At 51.0% G+C, this 25,975-nt stretch overlaps 1 protein-coding gene across 1 annotated transcript in view; it reads left to right on the plus strand.

Moving 5' to 3' along the window:
- The first annotated feature begins 4,044 nt into the window (after positions 1–4,044).
- The window catches only part of meiob (meiosis specific with OB-fold), a 261,266-nt gene continuing 239,335 nt past the window's right edge, over positions 4,045–25,975 (plus strand). The window contains exons 1-2 of the mRNA XM_072479797.1: positions 4,045–4,933; positions 22,790–22,867. Coding sequence (XP_072335898.1) covers positions 22,796–22,867 — 72 coding nt within the window. The 5' untranslated portion in view covers positions 4,045–4,933; positions 22,790–22,795. The remainder of the gene's footprint in view (positions 4,934–22,789; positions 22,868–25,975) is intronic.

The raw sequence follows: 25,975 nt of genomic DNA on the forward strand, positions 1-25,975 counted from the left end.
CAGGTCCAGGGAGTGATTGATAATAATAATATAATAATCTTTTATTGTCACAAGTATGAAGTTACTGTGAAAAGCCCCTAGTCACCACATTCCGGCGTCTGTTCGGGTAAGCCGGTACGGGAATTGAACCTGCGCTGCTGGCCTTGTTCTGCATTACAAACCAGCTGTCTAGCCCACTGAGCTAAACCGATGGGATGCATGTCGCCCTACAAGCACCTGCAGGTGACAGGCTGCTCTACACAAACTGAAAGGGGTTCCACTTGATTAATGTGACCATTGGGGCAAGATTTAGAGGAGATGTACGAGGCAAGCTTTTTACACAGAGGGTAGTGGGTGCCTGGAACTCGCTGCCGGAGGAGGTGTTGGAAGCAGGGACGATAGTGACGTTTAAGGGGCATCTTGACAAATACATGAATAGGATGGGAATAGAGGGATATGGACCCCGGAAGTGTAGAAGGTTTTAGTTTAGAAGGGCAGCTTGGAGGGCTGAAGGGCCTGTTCCTGTGCTGTACATTTCTTTGTTCTTTGTTTAGATGCACATCATGCACGTCAACACCCGATACATGTGCACGACGAATGTATCCTGGGTATCGAGCACAGACTGCATGATTCACAGCTCATGGTCACACTGCAGCTGCATGTTCATCAAAGGAACCCCTTTCAGTTTGTGAACTGGCCTGTTATGGGCTGGTGCTCGTAGGGTGACATACATCTTCTCAATCACCCTCTGGACCTGGGGCATCTCGGCAATAATGCTGAACCCCACTGCCTGGGCATCCTGGTGGGCTTGGTCCAGATTCAGGTGGCTGCCTGGTATGCCTAATTTGGGTGGTGGTGTTGGAGGAGAGTGTTTTTTCTCCCCTGGGTATAGAGCTCAATTTTTGGAGTAAAAGTGCTAAAATCCATGTTTCCAGGTGCAGAGCCACCTTTCGTGCGTACACTCAGCACATCCCAGTCCAGCGACCCTAATTATTGAAGATATCAGTTACAGACCAGAAATATATGTTTTAATGGCATTTCTGCCTCATATTATTAAACAAAATTGAACCAATGCTCTATTTGGCACAGAATCCCAACCAGAATTCTATATTTCAGTCAAATCTTTCTAATGGTAAGTCCAATCTGCATTTGAAAGCTTTGTTTATTTTCATTTGCACACTGAGTTCTAACAATAGACTCAGGGCTGAATTCTCCACCATGTCTTTCTCGGCGGCACGCAATCGCTGGCAGCGTGATTCTGTTACCGCCGGTGGCCAATGGGAGTAGGCACTCCACGCCACTGGGAAACCCCCAGGCGGGGCTGCACTGCTGGCAGAACGGAGAATGCCACCAGTGGAGAATTCACCCCACACTCTTTCAACGTAAAATTTGGTTAAACGTGCCAGGGCTCAGCTAAACCTGTCTCAGCTTTGATTGGGGGTTTACTGATGGGCACCGTCTTACTACCTCTTGCGACTTGCAGTTGGCGGAAATTCCTGCTAATCTTCTTTCCTCACCCAGAGATTGATTCCCCATCTTCTCTGCAGAAGAGTCATTTGGACTCGAAACGTTAACTCTGTTTCTCGCCACAGATGCTGCCAGGCCAGCTGAGTTTATCCTGCATTTTCGGATGTTATTTCTGATTCACTCCCAGCTCCTGATGCCGCAAAGGATTTCAGTGCATGCAGGTGTGTTTTGGTGCAGCCACTTAAGTCACAGAATGGATGGTATTCCAATTCCCAATGTGCAGGACAGCAGGAGAGGATCATTTTGGGTTAACAGGCAGTAACTGGAACGAGGGCGGGGGGGGGGGGGGTAAAGGGGAGGGGGCTCAGGGGAGCGGAAATCTGGGGCATTTGTGCAATTTGAAGAAAACTGTGGGGGCACCGAGACTTTTAGTGAAAACCCTGGACCATCCCAGCAACACCTGCCTGTTCACCTAAGACTCCATGTCAAATGCTGTTCCACAATGCTGTTGCAAAGCACCTCAGGGTGTTTTATTCAGTTTAAAACAGTATATGAATGCAGTTCGTTGTTGTATGAGCCTATGATTTAATTTGCATGTTTTGGTCAGCCCTCAGCTCCCTGCTGTCCCTGTCCAGGTGAGAGAGACACTCGCCTGTCTGTTCGCGTGCTCAACATCCACTTCCGGTGACGTTATCCCAGGGCGGGCCCACCAGTCAGTTTGCTCCTTGACAGACTGAACGGGCGGGTTTCAGGTACATTTACCGATTTTATGGCGAAAAAGGACAACAAAGCTGAAAACAGTACATTACGCGATAACAGATGGCCTTAACCAACGATGTAATATACCGCCCGCGGTTCTGAATGTGGGAGATGAGGCAAGAGCGTGTCGTGTGGAGCGTCGTGTTTCAGGGCGCGCGGCTGCTTCACACCTCCGCCTCGCGCCAGCACCGTTAACGCTCGAGCCGCTTTACCCGGGCCTCCTGTCCCGCCCGTCCCCCTCACCCACCCCTCCCTCACCCACCCCTCCCTCACCCACCTGTTCCTCACCCACTCCTCCCTCCCTCACCTGTCCCTCACCCCTCCCCCTCCCTCGCCCATCCCTCCCTCACCCACCCCTCCCTCACCCACCTGTCCCTCACACCTCTCCCCCTCCCTCACCCACCTCTCCCTCACCCACCTGTCCCTCACCCACCTCCCCCTCCCTCACCCACCCCTCCCTCTCCCACTCCTCCCTCTCCCTCACCCACTCCTCCCGCACCCACCCCTCCCTCCCTCACCCACCCCTCACGCACTCCTCCCTCACCCATCCGTCCCTCTCGCTCACCCACCTCTCCACCTCACTCACGTACTCCTCCCTCACCCACCCCTCCCCTCCCTCACCCATCCTTCCCACCCCTCGCATCCTCCCCTCTCTCACCCACCCCATATTCTCCATCACCCACCCCGCCCTCACCCACCCCTCCCACTCCCTCACCCACCCCTCCACTCCCTCACCCACCCCTTCAACTCCCTCACCCACCCCTCCCACTCCCTCACCCACCCCTCCCACTCTCTCACCCACTCCTCCCCCTCCCTCACCCACCTCTTCCCCTCCCTCATTCACCCCTCCCTCACCCATCTTTCCCCCTCCCTCACCCACCCCTCCCCCTCCCTCACCCACCCATCCCCTCCCTCACTCAACTCTCCCTCACCCACCTCTCCCTCACCCACCCCCTGTCCACCCATCTCTCAGTCTCCCTCACCCACCTCTCCCCCTCCCTCACCGACCTTTCCTCCTCCCTGACCCAAACCTCCCTCACCCACTCCTCCCCTCCCTCACCCACCTCTTCCCCTCCCTCATTCACCCCTCCCTCACCCATCTTTCCCCCTCCCTCACCCACCCCTCCCCCTCCCTCACCCACCCATCCCCTCCCTCACTCAACTCTCCCTCACCCACCTCTCCCTCACCCACCCCCTGTCCACCCATCTCTCAGTCTCCCTCACCCACCTCTCCCCCTCCCTCACCGACCTTTCCTCCTCCCTGACCCAAACCTCCCTCACCCACTTCTCCCCCTCCCTCACCCACCTCTCCCCCTCACACCCCCCTCCCTCACCCACCTCTCCCCCTCCCTCACCCACCTCTCCCTCACCCAACTCTCCCTCACCCAACTCTCCCTCACCTACCTCTCCCCTTCCCTCACCCACCTCTCCCGCTCCCTCCCCACCTCTCACCCACTCCTCCCTCACCCAGCTCTCACCCACCCCATATTCTCCATCACCCACCCCGCCCTCACCCACCACTCTCTCCCCCTCGCTCCCTCCCCCTCTCTCACCCACCCCATATTCTCCATCACCCACCCCGCCCTCACCCACCCCTCCCACTCCCTCACCCACCCCTTCAACTCCCTCACCCACCACTCCCTCACCCACCCCTCCTACTCTCTCACCCACTCCTCCCCCTCCCTCACCCACCTCTTCCCCTCCCTCACTCACCCCTCCCTAACCCATCTTTCCCCCTCCCTCACCCACCCCTCCCTCATCCACCCTTCCCCTCCCTCACTCAACTCTCCCTCACCCACCTCTCCCTCACCCACCCCCTGTCCACCCACCTCTCAGTCTCCCTCACCCACCTCTCCCCCTCCCTCACCGACCTTTCCTCCTCCCTGACCCAAACCTCCCTCACCCACTTCTCCCCCTCCCTCATCCACCTCTCCCCCTCACACCCCCCCTCCCTCACCCACCTCTCCCCCTCCCTCACCCACCTCTCCCTCACCCAACTCTCCCTCACCTACCTCTCCCCTTCCCTCACCCACCTCTCCCGCTCCCTCCCCACCTCTCACCCACTCCTCCCTCACCCAGCTCTCACCCTCCCTCACTCACCCACACTCCCTCACCCACCCCTCCCTCACCCACTCCTCCCTTACCCACCTCTCCCACACCCACCTCTCCCCGCTCCTTCACCCACCTCTCCCCTCTCCCTCACCCACCTCTCCCCTTCCCTCTCCCCCTCACTCACCCACTCTCCCCCCACTCCATCTCCCCCACTCCTTCACCCCACCCTCTCTCCTACCCCTCTCCCCCACACCCATCTCTCCCCCTTCCACCTCTCCTCTTCCCCTCTCTCAGACCCACCTCTCCGCTCTTCCTCCTTCACATCCATCTCTCCTCTTCCCCCTCCCTCGCACCCAACTCTCTTCCTCACACCCACTTTTCTCCCCCTCCCTCACACAAATCTCGCTTCCCGCTCCCTTATCCCCACTTCTCTACCTTCTCCCTCTCTTCCCTCCACCTCTCTTTCAAGCCCCCTTCCTCCAAATCTGTTCGGATCTTTAATAAACAAATATGTGGTTGAGAATTTATATTGACTGGTAACTTCCGACAGAGAAACAATTGAGTTGGATTGCCAGTCCCTTTATAAGCCTCGCCTGGCCTTCCAATTCAAGCCAGGTGTGATGTGGGTCGTGCAGCGCATCCCTAGGGCCGAGCATCGAGGGCTGTAGAGTCGCAGGTAAGTAATCCATGGCCCCTTTTTCACAGCGCTAGCTGCGTTGGGGCAGGGGTAGTGACATGCGGGGTGGGTCTGGGGGGGTGAGGGGCGGTTGGAATTGGGGCTTTTATCGGATCAGGACTGCAGAGGGAAGGGGTGCAGATCAGGCCAGGTCTTGGAGGAGGGGGCAAGTGTTCGGCCGGGCTTGATGGATGTTCAGTATTATGTGTTGGCTGGCTTACTGTACGTTTGTACTTTACAAGCCAGTGCATTATTGGATCGAAGGATACATGTTTTCTTGTTAGACTGCTGAAACAATAAAGGACAGATGTAATGTTAGTCACCTCCTTTGCCTACATGTGTACTGGTTGATTGTGAAAGGTCAGGACCAAAAACATCACAAACTGGTGACGAGAACAATGGACCTTTTCAGTAAGGCCACTAAAAAAGTGAAATTAAAGTAAGGAAACGTTATTTTTCAATTGAACTGCATGTTGGCTTTGAACTGCACAGCAAAATAAAGCCTGGAAGTGTTTAGTACTGGAACTTGCAGAGTTAGAACAGAAAGAAAGCTGCAGATTATAAAAATAAAATGAATCTGTACGTACAAGTAAAAATACAGAATTTTATCTGTTCGGAAGATTTTTTTAAATTGATCGTCAAAAGAATTGTTGCTTTAAGTTTTAAAAAAAACCAGGACATTCAATTTTTTGAAATAATAACAGAAAAGAGCTTGTAAAAGGAAATTGCTAGTAAATTCGATCGGCAACAAGCTCACTGAGTCTCCCAAAGTGGGATATTCCAATAATAAAAAAGAACTAGAGGTTTTGAGAAGATAACCGTCTAAAATGAACAGCTAGAATTGCTGAAGATAAAAAAAGGCTCAAAAGCTTAAAATAAAACTGGCACTAGAAAGCAGTGTTGCAGATTTAAATTTAAAAAGGAAAGAAAAGAAACGGCCCGATGTGAAGAGCAGTGAAATTTCCCAGTTTAAAAAAATCCCCTTCATGACAAGCAGAACGAAATGCTGAAATCTTGGGCGCGATTCAATGGAAAAATGAAGTCTGGTTTTTGGCACATTTGGCAGGGTGTTTCGGGAGATCGCAGCCTGTATTCAACTAACTTTGTGCCAAAAATGAGCCCCACAAGATTCTCGACATTACTGGCTGTCTCGCTGCTTGATTTGCCTGACTCCCACCTTAGCAGCTGCGAACAAGGGGGAGCTGCTTTTAAATGCCCTCGCACCACTCCCAGTCAACATACAAGCATGGCAGCGTGCAGACCTGCTCCTTGCTTTGGGGATGTCGATTTTGCCAGGATTCTCGACGTTGTGGATGAGAGGCGGGCCACTCTAGTCCCCCGAGGGGGTCGGGGGATCAGCAGCAGGCTCAGCAGCACCATCTGGAAGGCAATAGCAGCGGTTGTCTGTGCGGGCAACAGGACAGCCGTCCAATGTAGGAAGAACACAAACTACCTCAATGAGCTACAAGGGTAAGTTACCATTTCTCTCCTGGCATCAGCTAACCCTAACTCTTTATCCCTGCAGGAGAAGATAACCTGTAATATAAGGGAAACGCCAAGACGGAGGCGGAGTCCCAGAGATCAGAGTTCTCAACTCCTATGAAGTACGGGCCCTGAAAATCGCAGGATTGCTCGGGGAGAGAACAGTCACCGACTGCAAGGTTGGCTTACACCAGTGAGGTGAGGATCCACTGCCCCTTCATCCAGATGACCTGTCTCAAGTGAGTAGTTCATGTCAGACAAAATTATCCTTCCCTTTTGCAGACCATTGTCTCGCAGGATCTTGATCTGATGAGGCTGAGCCATCGGCTTGCCACCCAAGGGACCACTTCAGAGGAGAGCTCCGAGAAGACAACTAGTGAGGCATCACAGCTATCACCCGCACCTTCCATCAGCACAGAGACACACACCTCGATGGGCCACATTAGCGGACAGGCTTCTGGGGCACAATCTGGTGATCACCACACAATTGGTGATGCGCAACAGGTGGAGGCAGGAACATCCAATGGAGACAACAGTCTGAAGCCTGCTGGATCCCAGGACACAGCTGGGTCCCCGCCAGATGCCGAGTCTCTGCACAAGATTCCTCCAGTGCTGATGCAGAGATCTGACACAGCTGTGAGATTCAGGAGGGGGTGTCAGCATGGCTGATTGGAGGAGTCCCAAAGGCTGCAGGCGCAGGAGATGGTACTGACAATTCGTGACACCAAGACCGATATTGTTAGGGTGGCTACCACAGTGGAAAACCTGGAGCATGATGTCCGCATCTTCAGTGGTGGTGTCCAAGGCATGACTCAGTCTGTAACGACCATGGCTGACTGCCTCGACATGTCCCAGTCCCAGATTCAGTTGGATATTTTTGAGGCCCTGCAAAGTGTGGCCCAGTCACTGAGGAGCATCGCTGAGGGCGTCAACACCATGGTGTGGACAATGAGGAGCCTCCAGGACTGGGAATTGGGGGCAGGGAGGAAAATGGCAGGGGGGGCGGGGAATGGAGGGAAATGGAGGATATTATGATTCCAGAGCACACCACAACAATGGCAAGGATACTGGACCAAAACCCCAATATTTTAGTTTATTGGTAAGACTGCGGAAAGAACGATTCATTCTAGGAGTGATTTCATTAAGAAATAGGGCTTGAGTATTTTTAAAACAAAACTTTATTATGAATGCAATATTGAAATGTTTAACTTCACACCCAAAAAGAACAGCTTACAATTATCCCTTAAACACTGCTACTCAATTTCCCATTCAACAACAAGAAAATAAACATACAACTCTCAATATGTCTTAAAAATCAGCATGGTATAGAGTAATACTGCTATCACAGAACAGATTTGGACTTCTGAATGTCTTCACAAAGCTGGTTCATTTGGCGTGTTTCAGCTTCTTCCTTCTCCCCAGACAAAACTGGTCTGCATTACATATTACTCTAGAACTAATTTATTGTGAGAGAATTGTGGACTCAGTGTCAGGCAGTTCAGAATTCAACTCCTCTCTCCAAAATTTTGCCACAAAACTGCCTCTCTAAAGCTTTTCAAAATGTATCGCTGTATTCCTTGGCTCAACCCAGTAATGACTTCAACTCTCCAAGCTGAAAAACAAATGAGCTCTACAGGCTGCAAAGCACATTGACTCACTAGGGACTTTCCCAGTCAAACCACAGTCCATTAGCCCAGGCTGAAAAACACATTCCTTTGTCAATTTCACCTTCTGGTTGCTAAAAGCACCCAGGGCATGCGATACAGAATTCTTTTAAGAAAACATGATCACTGCAGTCAAACATACTCTACCCTCCAGGCTTTTAATCCTTAAATTTCCCAATACTTAGAACCCAATATTCCAAAAGTCTTCCAGTTGCCACATCTCCCACCTTAACAAAAAGTGAACCAGCAGTATAAATAGATGGCTTCATTTTTCTAAAACTCTTTTAATGTTAAACATTTCTTAAGATTACATGCAACTTATACTCTGATATATCATTTAACATTTTTAAGCAGGCGAACATCAACATGAATATAGTCCATTTTAGTCTTCTCACATGGTACAGTCGTGATAAAGCACAGCAATCATGTTTTCTCTTCCTGCCACATATAGAATTTGTAAATTAAACTGTTTAAATATACTGCAACTTCCGGTGGCAGCATGTAAGAGAAGGTCACACCAGGTTCCCTGTTTTTTCATCTTTTCTGCCCGGTTCCTGTGGAAATTTAGTGGATAAGTCTGACCTATCTAATTGAATAAGACACTGGTCAACAAAAGTATGTCGAAAGTTGCAAAAAAGGCTGCTGGAAAGAACAGTACGAGTGATAGTCTTTCGAGAGCGAGTGCAAAGCTCATTGGGAGGGAAGATGGCAGAGATGACCTCAGCGGATAAGGCTGTTCCTATCACAGTGTTGACTGATGAATGGCACATAAATTTGAAAAACAATTTGAACATTTTGAAAGGCAAGGAAGGGAGACCCTCAAAAAATCTATTACGGAGGCGCTTGGCCCAATCCGGGAGAAGTTGGGAAAAACGCTGAAGGTCGTGAAAGAGCATGGAGAGGTGCTGAAGGGCGTTGAGGGGATCATGTCGCGGCATAGCGACCAAATTGCCTCATTGGAAGCTGATATGCTGCTAATGGAGGAGAGAAACACGAGCCTGAGGGCAAAGGTTGGGAACCCAGAGAATAGGCCATGGAGACAGAACTACAGGATTGTGGAGCTACCAGAGGAGCTGGAGGACCCGAGGCAGACTGAGTATTTTTCCCAGATGTATTCCAAGCTAGTGGGGCGGGGGAGGGAATGAACAGATGTCCCCTCCTGAGCTGGATAGGACCCACCGAACACTCTGGCAGAGGCCTTGGGCAAATGAGCCACCATGGGTGGTGATCGTTTGTTTTCATAGCTTCCAGAAGAAGGATCCAGTCTTGAAATGGGCCAAAGAGAACCGATACATGATGTGGGAACGGAGCAACATCCGGGTTTGCCAGGACATCGTGCAAAGGTAGCGAAGAGGCTTGCAGCGTTTAATAGGGTGAAATTGGCGCTATAGAAGAGTGTAATGCGTTTTGGAGTGGTGTACCCAGCAATGTTGAGAGTTACGCATAACGTGAAAGACCATTTTTTTGATACGTCGGAGGAGGCGTAGGCTTTTGTCAAGACACAAGGTCTTGGACTTAATTGAAAGGATTAAAATGGGATTTTAATGGTTGGTAATGGGAAGGATTTACTTGGGGATGTTTCAGTATTCTGTATATATTTCTGGTTATTTGGGCTTTCTTCTGTTTTGGAGGGGCCGTAATGTCCAGTGCATATGTTTGGGGAGGGATGGGGGGGGCAATCTAGTTGAGGGTAATGGTTCAGGTAGCAATATGGATAATACATGACCCATGGTGGGATGTTGTGAAATGTAAGGGCTTTGGTTTCGGTTATTCCTTTGCAGCTTATTCTTTTGCAGGCAGGGGAGCCTCTCTTTTCTCTTGTTTAGATGTGGGCCCTGGTGGGGGCGATGTAACTAGCAGTTGGATCTTAGCTAGTGAACGGGAGTGAAGTGGGGGAGGGGCTTCAGCCTGTCAGACCTGTTTAGATGGGTTTCGATAAGCCCAGCATGTTTGTTGGAGGAAGAGGGTTGGCGAAGAAGGAGTACTGGTCTTTGGTTGGGAGACTGCATGTTTTAAGTTAAATGGGAGGGAGGGGTAGAGTGCTGACGGTGACCAGGGGTTTCTCTTTGTCTCATCTTGTGGGTAGGATTGGTGGGCCTTCGGTTTAGGAATTTGGAGTAAGGACAGGTCATTCCCTCACTTCAAGGTGGAAATGACTGATTTGAGGGGGGCAAGGTGAGAGTCCCCTGATCAGAATAGTCTCTTGGAACCTAGAGATCTAGGGTCCGGTGAAAATGTTGAGAGTTTTCTCTCACCTGAAGAATTTAAGGGCTGCTGTGTAGCTTACATTTACCCCTTAAATACCACTCCTCCATTTCTCATTAAACATCTAGAAAAGAAACACACAGCATTCATTCTGCCATAAAAATCAGCATAGCGTAGAGTAATACTTATTTCACAGAACAGATTTGGACTACTGTTCGAACCCCTTCAGACTCTGGTTGAATATCTTTACAAAGCTGGCTCGCCTGGTATGTTTTAGCATCTTACTTGTCCCCAGCCAAGACTGCTCTGATTTATATATTACTCTTATAACTATCTTACTGTGAGAGAATTGTGTACTCAGTGTCAGGCTGATCAGAATTCAACTCCTCTCTCTAAAGTTTCTTCAAAAAACTATTTCATAGAACCCACAGTGCAGAAGGAGGCCATTCGGCCCATCGAGTCTGCACCGGCTCCCGGAAAGAGCACCCCACCCAAGGTCAACACCACCACCCTAGCCCCATAACCCAGTAACCCCACCCAACACTAAGGGCAATTCTGGACACTAAGGGCAATTTATCATGGCCAATCCGCCTAACCTGCACATCTTTGGACTGTGGGAGGAAACCGGAGCACCCGGAGGAAACCCACGCACACACGGGGAGGATGTGCAGACTCCGCACAGACAGTGACCCAAGCCAGAATCGAACCTGGGACCCTGGAGCTGTGAAGCAATTGTGCTATCCACAAGGCTACCGTGCTCTAAAGCTTTTCAAAATGTCTCACTTCATTCCTTGGCTTCACCCAGCAATGATCTCATCTCCCGAAGCTGAAAAACAAATTATCTCTGCAGGCTGCAAAGCACATTAACTCCCCAGGAACTTTCCTAGTCAAACCACAGTCCATTAGCCCAGACTGAAAAACACATTCCTTTGTCAATTTCACCTTCCGGCTGCTAAAAGCACCCAGGCCCTGCAAAACAGAATTATTTTTTAAAAAACATGACCATTGCAGTCAAACACACTAAGTTAACCCCCAGGATTTTAACCCTTAACTTGCCCAATGCTTAGAATCCACTATTTCTAAAGTCTTCCTGTCCGGGGGTTGGGGGGGGGGGGGGGGGGGGGGGGGCGGGGGTGTTGAGCTGATGAACACAACCCCGTCCTAGGAGAATCTGGAGACGATGAGGGCTTCCCTCGTCCTCCTCGCATGTCGGATCATTGCCACCTGTCCTCCATCCTCCAGCTCCTCTAAGGCTCCTCCTTCTGGACCGCCTCCTCCTTAGATGAGGACACATGACCCTCAGCCTCCTCCAGCATGTCACTCCTCAGCTTTGCCAGATTATGGAGGGCACAGGAGACCACCACAAAGTGGGAGATCCTCTGGAGATGTACTGCAGGGCACCACCAGAGTGGTCCAGGCATCGGAACTGCATTTTCAGTAGGCCAATGCACTGCTTGATGACAACAATGGTGGCAGTGTGGGCCTCATTATACCAAATCTCCGCCTCGGTCTCAGGCCTCCGCACTGGCGTCATCAGCGATGACTTCAGCGGTTATCCCTGGTCCCCCACGAGCCAACCCGCCATCCTGGGGTTGTCCTCAAAGACACCGGGGATCGCCGAGTGCCCCAGCATGTAGCTGTCATGCAACAGAGGTAGCAGGCACATACATGCATGATTCGGAGGCAGTGGTCACAATCTGAACATTCAGGGAGTGGAACACCTTCCTATTAATATAGTGCACTCCTTGATGCCCCGGTGCTCGTGGGACAACATGCGGCCATTAATCACCCCCTGCGCCTGGGGTATCCCGGTGATGGCAGCAAATTCTGCAGCCCAGGCATCTTGTTGGGCGTGGTCCAGCTGGAAGATGATATAGTTGGATGCCCAGGCAACAGAGCATCCGGATCCTCCGAGATGCACTTGTTCGTGGCAGATTGGGAAATGCCACACAGGTCGCACTTGAGCTCATGAATGAGCCTGTGGCATAAAGGTTCAGGGCTGCAGTGACCCTCATGGCCACTGGGGGCAAGTGCCCTCCTCCTCCATGGGGTGCCAAGTTCGCGAGGACGTGGGCCAGGTACCACACTGTCTCCTTGCTGAGATGCTGTCTTCTGCGGCACATGGTGTCCGGCAGCTCTTTGAATGGCCAACGACATCTGTCACCTTGGGCTGCCACTGGCCTCCCCTTCTGAGTCTCTCCTCAGCCCAAAGGGCGGCCGGGTCTTCAGGTTGTATGCTGGCCCTCTACACGTGGTGCGCCTCCAGCCTATGTTGCTGCCATCTCCAACGTCTGCCTGCCAAGGCTGCCACAAGCAACGTAAGGGCAGCCTCTGCAGGATCCCCACCAGCAAACATAATTTTACCTGAAAGGAATTTGAAAAGGAGAGAGAAGACAATCAGTTAGGGCTTCTACCCCGGGACCCTCAACTCCCCCAAGACTTCCCCACCCTTGCGATTCCTGCCTTCTCTCAAAGGGCCGCCCAGCGAGCCAGTTGTGCCGCAAACCTAGCTCTGCACACCCACCCCTGGCCACATCAGGAGCCCGTAGACTCCAGACCTCTGTCGGAAACATGAGGGAGGGTGTGCTCAGCTGCCCTCTGCTCATTCACACACTTGCCCTTGGGTCGCGAGAAGATCCACAGTGATGAAGCCCTTCTCTTAAGTGTTTGATTGTTGGGAATTGCCTCTATAGTGCTGACGTTCCTCGAGTTCAGGCACAGTGTTCAAGTATCAAAGCTTGCTGGACATGCAATGCACTAATCATCCTCTGAGACATGGCACGTGTGCCCTCGAGGAGGCACTTTAGAGTTGAGGAGTGTGAAGTGCTATCACAACTAACAAGGTTAATTCCTTATTTCAAATAGCCTTCAGTTGTGAAACAAGAGGCTGCTCACAGTCAAAGAGAGTAAACTTGAATTTCAGGATAGAAGCCGCAGCAGGGCTCTGTCCTGGAAGTGCTGGTAGGGCAGACAGCCTGCAACTGTGATTGCACTTGTTATGGGTCTCCACAATAAAAAAATGGCTTGAAAGCGGACATGACGCCTCCCCTGTCCCGTCCCCTACGCACTGGAGCAGAAGCTCTGGTGCCTTTGAGCTGCATGCCTGCAAATGGAAATGGCGACTCACTTTTCCTCAGTAGCCATTGTGCCATGTTTCCATTTTTTAAAAGGAGTACTAAACGACGACGCGTGACTTCCTGCTGGGGAGTCGGGTAATTCCCAGGAGGCCACTGCATTCGGCTTCAATCTCGTTAATGAGATTGATATGAATGCAAATGAGGGTTAATGATATTCTCGTCGTGGGAGTGTGTCGGGTGAATCGCAAAATGGTTCTCTCGATTTTGCCCTCTCTCGCTATTCACCCATGCGCCCGGATCCACGCCGGGTTCAATGCGGTCGCTGAATCACGTCCCTTAGTTTTAAATGCACTCGAAACTGAAAGGAAATATCTTCAAACACTCATTTTAAATAAGGAGAGCAGATTTAAGCTTCCAGCTCAGTGCGGTCAGAACAAAAACTGGAACATCCTGTACCATCAGTGATATGTTTGTTGCAAAATAACACCTGCACAGTTTCTCTTTCAAAGATCTGTCCCAGCAGCAAGACCTTTTTAAAAAAAGAGGGACGCCAAATGTATCCTAGCAACTACAGCCGAAATGTGTTTGTGTGTCTGTGTGAGGGGTGTGGAGATTACTAAAATCCATCTTAAAGATGTACCAAAATTTAAAGCACCGTCCACAAAAATAAACAAATGGCTAATAGACATGAAAATTAGAAGAGATTCAGGTAGAGGTAGCACAGTGGTTAGCACTGTGACTTCACAGCGGCAGGATCCCAGGATCGATTCCCGGCTTGGGTCACTGTGCGGAGTCTGCACGTTCTCCCCATGTCTGCATGGGTCTCCTCCCACAAGTCCTGAAAGATGTGCATGTTAGGTGAATTGGACTTCTGAATTTTCTCACTGTGTAACCGAACAGGCGCCGGAATGTGGCGACCAGGGGCTTTTCACAGTAACTTCATTGTTAATGTAAGTCTACTTGTGACAATAAAGATTATTATTATTAGAGGGCAAATGGAAAATAAGGTTCACAGGCAACAGACCTCGACGAGGCAACAAAGACTTCAAACAGGAGGCAATGAAAGACCTCAAGAGGCAATAGAAGACCCCAGAGAGAGGGCAACGAAAGACCTCAAAGGGAGGGCAACATGAGAATTGCAGAATGGAAACAAGTCGACACTTTGCCAGAGACCGACCTGGTCAACGGTAAAGCCAAAAGAAAGGAAAAAGACCAAAGCTCTGTTGCAGCCAGTAAAAAAGCCAGAAACGAGATCGGAAAATGTAAATCTAACACTGAGGCACAAAGCACATGAAGAGGCTGAATGAAATTTTAATAAGCTTGCAAACGGATTTGCAAGTAAAATAGCAAACAACTGTTTGGTGAAGTTAAGACAAGTGGAAATATAGGCTCGATTTGCGAAATGTAAAGGTCCACGAGAGCATGACGGACATCAAGTAAGTAAAACAATTGCATTTTTTTGGTGGCCACTGACACCTGCAGGCCGTCTGTGTATTTGCTGTTGCCTTGGCCTGGAGGGAGGATCAGGCTGGGTGGACTGACCTGATGATGGTGGTGAGGCGGACTGATCCAACTGCGCAACGCGGCAGGGGCATTGGAGGAGTGTTTTTGCTGATTGTTGCTGCCCTTGCTGTACTGTTGCCTGTCCGATTTCCACGGCCTAGAGGTCGAGGGTTCGTTTGCTGCCGCTTCCTCTGGCCTGGAGTGAAGAAAGGGGGGCTTTTGCTATGTCTTGCCACTGACTTTGGGACAGAGGTAAGGGTATCGAGTCTCTCCTCTGGTGCACTCTTCATCGTGTGACTGTCCGGTGTGTTTTTTCACTGCTGAGCCTCTACCGCTGGGAACACGAGGATGTCTGGCCAGGATGGACACTTGATGACGGTATTGCAGGCATGTTCTGCTGACCTTGTGTTGTTCCTGCCTCTTTCCTGTACAACATGTATTTGGTTTTCTTTGTGCAACTGCACTGTTGTGGTTTTGTGCTTGCACCGTTTGGCTGTGCTTGTCCCTTTTGGTTTTGTCCAGTTGTGATGTTTACCATTTAATAAACAAAATATTCCCAAGTGGATCCCCATGGGTAGGCGTGCCATGACCGTTGTTACTGCCTAGCATCCTAACCAGGCTATGAGGCCTGGACACTTCTCCTCGACTCCAGAGGCATCATCACCACAGAGGCAGCAGCCAACATTCGAACACCCAAGAGTTGGACCTCAGCACTGGGGACATCCCCACGACTAGAGAGTGTGTGAGTGAACCGGGGAGGGAACCAGTGCCTGGTCCAGGTAACGTTTACAGCAGGTGTATGGGGTACAGAGTCTAGGGTCCGGTGCCCAGGGGCCACTGCTGCGGCTGGGAGTGCATGTGCAGGGCGTGTTGGATGACACCCTGAGGGATGGATGTGAGGGTGGGGCATGCTTGGGGATCCAAGGGTTCCTGGAAGCCATAGCTGATTGTCAGTCTCACACCTCCCCAATTCCTTACAGATATTACCTTATGGAAGGTAACCATGATGTGGAGATGCCGGCGTTGGACTGGGGGAGAGCACAGTAAGGAGTCTTACAACACCAGGTTAAAGTCCAACAGGTTTGTTTCGAATCACTAGCTTTCGGAGCGCTGCTCCTTCCTCAGGGGAATGCTCACCTGAGGAAGGAGCAGCGCTCCGAAAGCTAGTGATTCGAAACAAACCTGTTGGACTTTAACCTGGTGTTGTAAGACTTCTTATTATGGAAGGTAATATTACTTTTTTACCTGCGGAAGCTGCCGTTGTGGTGGCGTTGGCAGGCCAAGCAACCAGACGCCAGAGAAGGCGGCGGCAACAGTGTGACAGACATTTGAGGTGGTGGCCCATGTGCAGGGCTCTGCTTCATGCTCTTGAGGACCCTGCCGACCATCAAGCCAGGAAGGGACCTAGATGGTTAGGCCGGCAACGGCCCAAGGTGTACAGGCATCACTGTCCCTCAAACAGATGACAGACAGCATGTGTCGCAGCAGGCTCAACAAGAAGATGGTATGGCACCTCTGCTATGTCCTTGCGGATTTGGACCATTAAGAGGGGGAAGATACGTGTTGCCGCGATGTCTGTTTATTTTACAATGCCTGCCGATTTTCCTGCCAAAGGCTTTTTTCAGAAAGATTTAGGGAAAGATTGCTTCGTTCATATGGGGAGGGAAGGTGGCCAGAGTTAGAAAGGTGCTGCTACAGAGGGGAAGGCAGACAGGGGGTTTGGGTCTTCCGAACCTGATGTATTACTACTGGGCGGCGAATGTGGAGAAGGTGCGGAGCTGGGTCAGAGGGGTTGATTCCCAGTGGGTCAGAATGGAGGAGAGTTTGTGTAGGGGGTCGGGATTGAAAGCACTAACAACAGCACCGCTCCCGATAGCCCCGGGGAAATACTCAGGGAGTCCGGTAATAATAGCTTCATTGAGAATTTGGAGGCAGTTTCGCCAACACTACGGGTTGGGGGCAGATCAAGGGAAATGCTGATTCGAGGGAACCACAGATTTGAGCCAGGGAGGTGGGATGGAAATTTTCGGAAATGGGAGGAGAAGGGGATTAAGACACTAAAAGATTTGTTACTTAGGGGTCGGTATTCAGGGCTGAAGGAGCTGGAAGCGAAGTATGGGCTGGCGCAGGGGGAAATGGTTAGATACATGCAGGTTTGAGATTTTGCCAGAAAGGAGATACAGATCTTCCCGGTGGAGCCGGCCTCCACATTGCTGGAGGAGGTGCTGACGACGGGGACTGGAGAAGGGTTAGTGTTAGCGGTTTACGGAGCTATTTTGGAAGAGGAGAAGGCACCACTGGAAGGGATCAAAGCAAAGTGGGAGGAAGAGTTGGGAGAGGATATGGAGGAGGGGTTCTGGTGTGACGTGCTCCGGAGAGTGAATGCCTCCACCTCGTGTGCGAGGTTGGGGCTGATACAGCTGAAGGTGGTATACAGAGCACACCTCACGAGAGCGAGGATGAGCCGATTCTTTGAAGGAGTAAGATGTGTGTGAACCTTGTGGGGGGGTGGGGTCCCGCTAATCATGTTCATATGTTGTGGTCCTGTCCAAAGCTAGAGGATTACTGGAAGGGGTTTTTTAGGGTAATTTCTAAAGTGGTGCACGTGAAACGACCCGGGACCCCGGGTGGCCATATTCGGGGTGTCGGACCAGCCAGGGTTGAAAACGGGTGCGGAGGCAGATGTTGTAGCCTTTGCCTCGTTGATCGCCCGAAGGCGGATCCTGATGGGATGGAGAGCAACCTCTCCACCCTGTGCCCTGGTGTGGCGGGGGGGATTTGTTGGAATTCTTGATTCTTGAGAAGGTTAAGTTTGAACTGAGGGGAAGGATGGAGGGGTTCTACAATTCATGAGCATTATTCATCATGCACTTTCAAGAATTGGATAACATCGAACATTAGTTGGAGGCGTGGATGGGAGGGTTGGGGGGAGGGGGGCGGTGTGTGTTGATGGTTACTATGGGTGATTTCTGATTCCTTTTTGTCATTTGTTTATGTGAACATGCGGGCTAATGTTTGGTGGGAGGATGGGATCGTTGTTACTGATATGGGGATTGACATATTTGTTGCTGATTATTGTTTGTTGTTGGTGGGTGTAAATCTGGGAGAAAATGTGAAAAAGGAGAATGAAAAAAAAGGAGGGGGAAGATACCCGCTCCCAGTGACCATCAAGGTCACGCAGCCCTGAACTTTTGCACCTCGAGCGAAGACATATGTGGCATATCCCAACCAAAAGTCCACAAGTTCATCCGTCAAGTCACGGATGCCCTATTTGCCCTTCTAGCTGAGGGGCTGGTTTAGCACAGGGCTAAATCGCTGGCTTTGAAAGCAGACCAAGGCAGGCCAGCAGCACGGTCCAATTCCCGTACCAGCCTCCCCGAACAGGCGCCGGAATGTGGCGACTAGGGGCTTTTCACAGTAACTTCATTTGAAGCCTACTTGTGACAAGCGATTTTCATTTTCATTTCACATAAACATTGACCTGGACCAAGCTCATCAAGATGCCCGGGCAGCAGGATTCTCTGCTATCGCCATGATGCCCCAGATCCAGGAGGTAATAGTTGGCACACATGTCACCTTACGTGTACCAGGTGGTCTGGGAGTGCCCTTCATCAACAGGAAGGGGTTCCACTCCCTGAAGTCCAAATTGTGTGCAACCATCACCTGAAGATCATGCATGTGTGTGCACGTTTCCCCAAGATTGTGCATGACAGCTACACCCTGGGGCAGTTGGAGATCCCTAGCATCTTTGAGGGACACCCTAGGGTGATCAATTGGCTCTTGGGGGCTCCTGACTTCAGTACAGAGGCCCGAGACCGATGAGGAAACCCAATATAATGAGGCCCCATGCGTCCACCCGGGCTGTCATTGAGCAGTGTATCAGACTGCTTGAAATGCAGTTCCGATCCCTCGACCTCTCTGGTGGTGCACTGCAGTACACCCCTGGAGGGTCATCTTTGTGATGATCTGCTGTGTCCTCCACAACCTGGCACAGCAGCGGGATGACGTGCCAGAGGTGGAGAAGGAGGAACATGTGGCCACCTCCGAGGTGGAGGACGTGGAGGACTGGACCAAGAAGGGCTGGAGTACAGGCCCGGGTAGGACCCGTGGGACCAGCAGGAGGGTGGAGGACAGGCGTCGGCAAGACCCTAGTGTGCCCAGAGGCCCAGGGAGGCCCTCATTCTCACCTGCTTCTCATCGGGCGTGGCTTCATTCATCATCTCTCCCCCTCTCCCGTTCCCCCATACCCGTGCCCCCCACCTATTCCACCTCACATTAGCCCCCTTCCCAACCATTCCCTTTCCCTGTTCCCCTGTTGCACCCTCTGAAGATCACCCTCTGTACATCATTGCAAGGTGATGGGCTTGTGTCGGCATTGTCAGCGGGTTAATACACAAGGCATGAGGGTGATGATAACCTACTTTGAGCTGAGCTCTGGTGTTCCTCATTTTATGCCATAGCCTGACTCCTGTCTGTCTGCTGAGTGTGCACCCACACCCATCACCTGCACTATGCCTTGGGGGGGAGGGGGGAGGAGAAGGAGAAGCCAGGTCTAGTAGCAGGTAGTCTAGGAGGCTGGGGCGGGAAAGGGCGGAGGGCAACTGGGGGAGATGTTTGCAGGCTGGCCCGCTTTGCGGATTAACGTGATGGAGGCTTCACATGTCTTGAGTGTAACGTCTTTTAACATTGTACATTCGTAACTCCAACTGCCTCGAGCTCCTGATGGTGCCGACCCCCTCCCTTTCAGTGATCCTCCATCTGCCTTGCCATCTGTGCTTGACCGCAACATCTAGGTGTTTTCCCAGGATGCACATCAGAGATGGGGGTAGCCTGCTGCTTACCACGTCATGTGGCATTTGAAGCTCTGGCGGACTTCCACTGGAGGACCTGGGGCAGGAGGGTCCCGTCAGACTTGGCGGTGGCACATGCCTTGTGCCATCCTTTTCCACACCCTGACCCCAAGACGCGATTGTCAGGGGAAGTAGACTCCGGAGAGCTGGTGACAGCCGTCGTCACCCCAGAGGGATGACCTCCGGGTCAGCCTCCAGTGCTCCCTCCTCCAAATCAGTGACCATAGGGCCCTGGAGGTCACATCAGGATGTAGGGCCCCGTAACAGCCTCCCCGAACAGGCGCCGGAATGTGGCGACTAGGGGCTTTTCACAGTAACTTCATTTGAAGCCTACTTGTGACAATAAGCAATTTTCATTTCATTCATTTTACATAGGGCCAGCTGGATTGAGCTTTGGATACCCCTGCATCATCTGGCTTTGCCAGCCCTTGTGGCTCCCCAATGTCTGCACAATGGTGTTGATGCCCTCAGTGATGCCCCTCTGTGAGAAGGCCATGCTCTGCAGTGCCTCTCCAATGTCCACCTGCATCTGGCACTTGGTCCTCAGTAACCGGGACATGCTCTGGAACGCCTCAGCAATGCTCACCTCAAACATCTGGGACATAATCTGCACCATCTCGACAATGCCTTATCTAAGATTGGGGCATGTTCCGCCGTGCCGCGGAAAGGTCCACCTGTGACAGGGACACATCCCCCAACGACCTGGACATGCTGTCGAGACTCAGCCATGGCAGTCACTGACTGAGCTTCGGCTTGGACACTACCACTCATGGTGCTGACATCGTACTTCAGGCTCTTCATTGCGGTCGCCACCTTAACAGTGTTGGCCATAGTGCCATGCATTGCCAGCGCAATCTCCTGCGCCCATAGCCTTTGGGACTTCTCCAATCGGCTATGGACTTGCTGGAGTGTCGCTGACATCCCCCTCTGAACCTTACTGCCGCACCCTTTTGACTGCATCAGCTCCGGGATAGCCTGCTCCAGAGTCTCAGCATCTGATTGGGAGCCAGCTGGGTCCTGGGATCCAGCAGAACTCCCAACTGCTGTCTCCCCTGGATGTGCCTACCTCCACCTGATGTGCATCTGCAACTTGTGCTCACCAGATTGTGTCCCAGAAGCCTGTCCACTACTTTCTCCCACCGAGGTGTGTGTCTCTGCGCTGGTGGAAGTAGATTGGGGATGACAGCTGTGACACCTTGAAGGTGGCATCATCGGAGCTCTCCTGCGAGGTGTTCTCTTGGGGAGCGGGAAGGGGGAGTTGGGCCGGTGCCATCAGATGGAGATCCTGCGGGAGAATGGACATGTGGTCAGCGGGAGAGAATCATCATCATCCTGGCATGAACAACTTGTGTGACAGGTCATCTGGGTGAGGTCCTGCGGATATTCACCCCTGCGGCGTAGGACAATCTCAGTGTCGGTGACCGTCTGTCCTCTGCCACTCCCGCAACCTCCAGGGTCCAATCCTTGTAGGGGTGAGGACTCAGGTCCGGCATCCCGCTGCACATCTGGGACCTTTCCCATCTGTTGTGGGCCAACCCCTCCTGCACGGTAACAGAGGGGGGGTTAGCGTTGCCAAACTTATGTGGGTACTATTGGGCTGCCAACGTGGCGATGATACGTAAGTGGGTAATGGAGGGGGAGGGGGTGGCGGGGAAGAGGCTGGAAATGGCGTCCTGTGGGCACGAGCCTGGGGGCGCTGGTGACGGCACCGCTGCTGCTTCCTCCGACGAGGTACACCACGAGCCTGGTGATAGCGGCGACCCTCAAAATCTGGGGGCAATGGAGACGCCACAGGGGGAGGTGGGGGCTTCGGTGTGGTCCCCGATATGGGAGAACCATCGGTTTGTCCCGGGGAAAATGGATGGGGGGTTCCTGAGTTGGCACAGGGCAGGTATTAGGACGATGGGGACCTGTTCATAGACGGGAAGTTTGCAAGCCTTGGGGAGCTGGAGGAGGAATTTGGGCTCCCCCCTGGAAATGCTTTCAGATATATGCAGGTAAGGGCGTTCGTTAGGCGACAGGTGGTGGGGTTTCCGTTGCTGCCGGTGCGCAGGGTCCAGGACAGGGTGCTTTCGGGGGTGTGGGTTGGAGAGGGTAGGATCTCGGCAACGTATCAGGTGATGCAGAAGAAGGAGGAGGCCTCGGCGGAGGAGTTAAAAAGTAAGTGGGAGGAGGAGCTGGGGGAGGAGATCGACGAGGGTATGTGGGTGGATGCCCAGGGAAGGGTAAACTTCCTCCTCTTGCGCGAGGCTCAGCCTGATACAATTTAAGGTGCTGCACAGGGCGCACATGACTGGGGCAAGGCTAAGCTGTTTTTTGGGGAGTGAGGACAGATGTGCGAGGTGTTCTGCGAGCCCAGCAAACCACACCCACATGTTCTGGGCATGTCCAGCGTTGGAGGAGTTCTGGAGGGGCGTAGCGAGGACGGTGTCATGGGTAGTGATTTCCAGGGTTAGGCCTAGCTGGGGGCTCGCAATATTTGGGGTGTCGGACGAGCCGGGAGTGCAGGAGGCGAAAGAGGACGGTATTCTGGCCTTTGCGTCCCTGGTAGCCCGGCGAAGGATTCTGCTTCCATGGAAGGATGCGAGACCCCCAAGCGTGGAATCCTGGATTAACGACATGGCAGGGTTTATTAAATTGGAGAAGGTGAAGTTAGCCTTAAGGGGATCTGTGCAGTTGCAGCCGTTCCTAGACTTCCTGGCGGAGCGTTAGGAGATGGTCAGCAGCAGCAGCAACCGGGGGGGGGGGGGGGGGGGGGGGAGTCAAGTTCGTGTCTAGTAGTGGATGCACTATTGCTTACTGTTTAACGTCTATTCGTTTATTTAGGCACTTTGTTCTTGTTTTATTTGTGTAAAGGGTTCTATTTTCTGTTGTGATAATCTGAAAATTTTTGAATAACAATTATTTTTTTAAAAAGATGACTTATTTAGACACTCTGATGACATTCACAAATGCACTGTCGAGCTTCCATATTTGAAATTGGTTCATGCGTGGAAACTAATGGGAAATACTTAATTTACTGAATTGAATTTGTTGAAAATGTGTAGAATCTGAACTTATTTTTTTTAATTACAGGATAATATGATGGCTTTCAGCTCCTCTGGCCAGAACATGGTTTCAATTTCTGATCTTCATCCAAACTCAGCACGTCCTGTAGGTATTAATTGCACAACAGCCTTCTAATATATTAAGTACATTCCATTCAAAGGATTTTGAACAAAGTTAGATCTTAAATATTTATATTTGATATGGTTTATTTAGCAGTTTTGAAAATATTTATCACTGAGTTTTTAAGTTTGATCCACATCTTACCACATCTCCACTCCTGCTCCTGGCCCAAGAGGGAGCTATAGAATTTCATAGCTTTAGATAGCTTTTATTGTGGAATGCTGATCACAGGTTGGAAACAAGAGTAGAACAGAAGAAATAAACTGCAATTTTTCTCTGTGATGTGATGCTGTCTGCTAGTTCCACATTCCATCCCACCCTCCTATATTCCAGCTAAAATGTGTACACATAAGTCTGCAGGTTAGAATTTCATCTTGTAGAAAAGGATGTGTTGTCTGTCTTATATTAAAACCCAAGTCAATTTCCTATGGCATTGCACATGGAGTCACATCTCCAGATGAAGCAGATTAAAGGCAGAGATAATTGGACCAGGGGTTGCTTTCATAATGCAGCATTCTCATTTTAATCATACATTCTCTCCATATTTTTATGTTTCCATTTTATATTCCTAAGTTTACATTTTTGTGGAAGCTGGTTTGAATTTTTGCTTCTACTAAAAAGATGTGTAATTGCAACCTAGATCGGATTATGTAGGCAGTTTCCATCCTAAATGTAGCAACAGGAATTTCTAGAGGAAGAAGTTGACAGGAAGTATGCTGACTTCAATTAAATGGAAAATTGAATGGGGTGTATACCATGTGGCAAATCTACAAGCAACAGTTTTCCACTTGCAACTAAAGTGAAGATTTTAAATCTTCTTCTTCTTCGACAGTCTCTCAGAGTTGAGGGTTACTTTGGGGTGGGCGGAGAGTGAACTGGGTGCTACAGTGGCTGAATAGGCCAATCTGGAGCCACAGACTCTGCCATAGGTGGGGCAGGCTTACGCTTGACCTCCACATGCTCCACTTTGTCACGCTCGAGATGGTTGCCGCCTTCGCACATGCTTGTCCAGTTTGTGTGTTCCAGGGCAAGTGATTCACAAATGTCGGTGGGAATGTTGCATTTATTTAGGGAGGCTTTAGAGTGTCCTTGTACCATTTCCTCTGCCCTCTTACTGATAGCTTGCTATTGCAGAGCTGGGAGTGGAGCACTTGTTTAGGGACTCTTGTGTGAGGCTTGCGGACAGTGGGCCCACCCATCGCAGCTCGTTGAGCGTGACCAGTGCCTCGATACTGGGGATATTGACTTGGGGGATATTGGCCTTTGGGAAGACGCTCACATTGGTACTCCCTATCTTGCCAGTGGATTTGCAGGATTTTTCAAAGGCAACATTGGTGATATCTCCAAGGATTTGAGGCGTCTGCTGTACATTGTCCATGTTTTGGATGCACACACGGGGCGACGACAATGACTGCTGTGTAGACTGAGTTTGGTGTTAGATTGAGGTCTTGGTCTTCAAACACTCTGTCCTCAGGAATCCAAAGATTATGCTGGCACATTGGAGTAGATGTTGAATTTCATCATCGATGTCTACTCGTACCCTATGGAGTGTTGCAGCGAGAAAGATGGAGAAGAGCTTTGGTGCAATGACGCAGTCCTGCTTGATCACAGTTTGCCTTGGTATTGGGTCTATGGTGGTTCGATTAGTGAGAATCACAGCTTGCACGTCATTGCAGAACAGGCAGAGAATGGTGACGAATTTCTGCGTGCAGCCGAATTTGAGGTGGATGCTCCACAATCCCTCGCAGTTGACAGAATCTAAGGCTTTTGCAAGATTTAAGAAGGCCATGTATATGGGTTGATGCTGCCACTTTTCCGGATTTGTTGCATGCTGAAGATCGTATCCATTCTGTCTCTTGATGGGTGGAAGCCACATTGACACTTGGGGAGGAGCACTTCAACCACTGGGAGGAGGCGGTTGAAGAGGATACACGTGACGACCTCCTGGCATGCTCTTCCTTCCAGACAAGGGTGATGAGGTTGTGCATTCATGTATTGAGTGCCTCTTCACTGCATTTTAATACTTCAGCGTGGAGGCCTTATTGTTTTTTAGCTGTCGGATGGCTTTTTCAACCTCACGGGGGCTGGGTTTGTGCTGTGATGGTGGTGGGTAGTGTGTTATGGGATAGCGTCAAGGGCACAATCTTTGAGAGCTGCATCTTAGTTGAGGAGATCCTCTAAGTGATCTCTCCAGTAGCTGTTGACTGCCTCTCTGTTGAGAGCCTCTCCGATTGTGGCTCTGTGGGTAGATCCCTAGGTACTTGACCATAGATGGCTTTAGAAGCAGCGCACATCTTGTCGGTGAGTTTCTGAATCTCCTGTGCTCTTTTCACCCACCATCTGTTCTTTAGGTCACGGGTTCTTTGTTCCACCTCAACCTTCAGTTGCCTGTAGTCGTATTTCCGCTTGCTCTTGCTCAAGTTTTGGTGGAGCTGTCAGTTGAGGAATATCTTGCTTTTGCAGTCTAGAAGATCCTGGGTTGAACCAGTCTTGGTGGTACCTGGTCGAGAGACCGAGCATCTGCTCACAGGTGTTGACTATGGTGGCTTTTAGGGTGGACCAGGTGCTGTGGACACACTGTGTACTGGTTTATTGGTTGTCGCCAGGTTGGCTGTGAGGCGCCCCTGAGTAAGTCTTTCTTTTCAGGATCTTTGAGTCTAGCAAAATTGAGTCTCCTGCAGATCAGGTTTTACTGCTTCTGCCAGTTTGGGGCCAGGTTGATGGAGATAGTAGAGCGGATTAGCCAGTGGTCAGTTCAGCAGTCGTCAGCTCCAGTTGTATCGCGGGTGATGCTGACATTTTGCGGTTCTTCTCTCAAACGGTGAGGCAGTCTATGAGGAGCCAGTGCTTGGAGTGGGAGTGTTGCCATGAGGTCTTGTGCTTGTCTCTTTGGCACAAAAGGATGTTCGTTATGACAAGGTCATGTTCTAGACATTTCGTCAGGAGGAGGACTCCTCCTTTGGGGTTTGTTTTGCCTACGACTTCCCTGCCTCACAATGCCTTTCCAAAGTTTTGCATCCCTCCCAACTCTGGCATTGAAGTTGCTGAGAAGAATCAGCTTGTTTCCTTTGGGATGTGGGACAGAGTTTGTCC

The sequence above is a fragment of the Scyliorhinus torazame genome, chromosome 17 (assembly GCF_047496885.1).
Source record: "Scyliorhinus torazame isolate Kashiwa2021f chromosome 17, sScyTor2.1, whole genome shotgun sequence".
Classification (NCBI taxonomy): domain Eukaryota; kingdom Metazoa; phylum Chordata; class Chondrichthyes; order Carcharhiniformes; family Scyliorhinidae; genus Scyliorhinus; species Scyliorhinus torazame.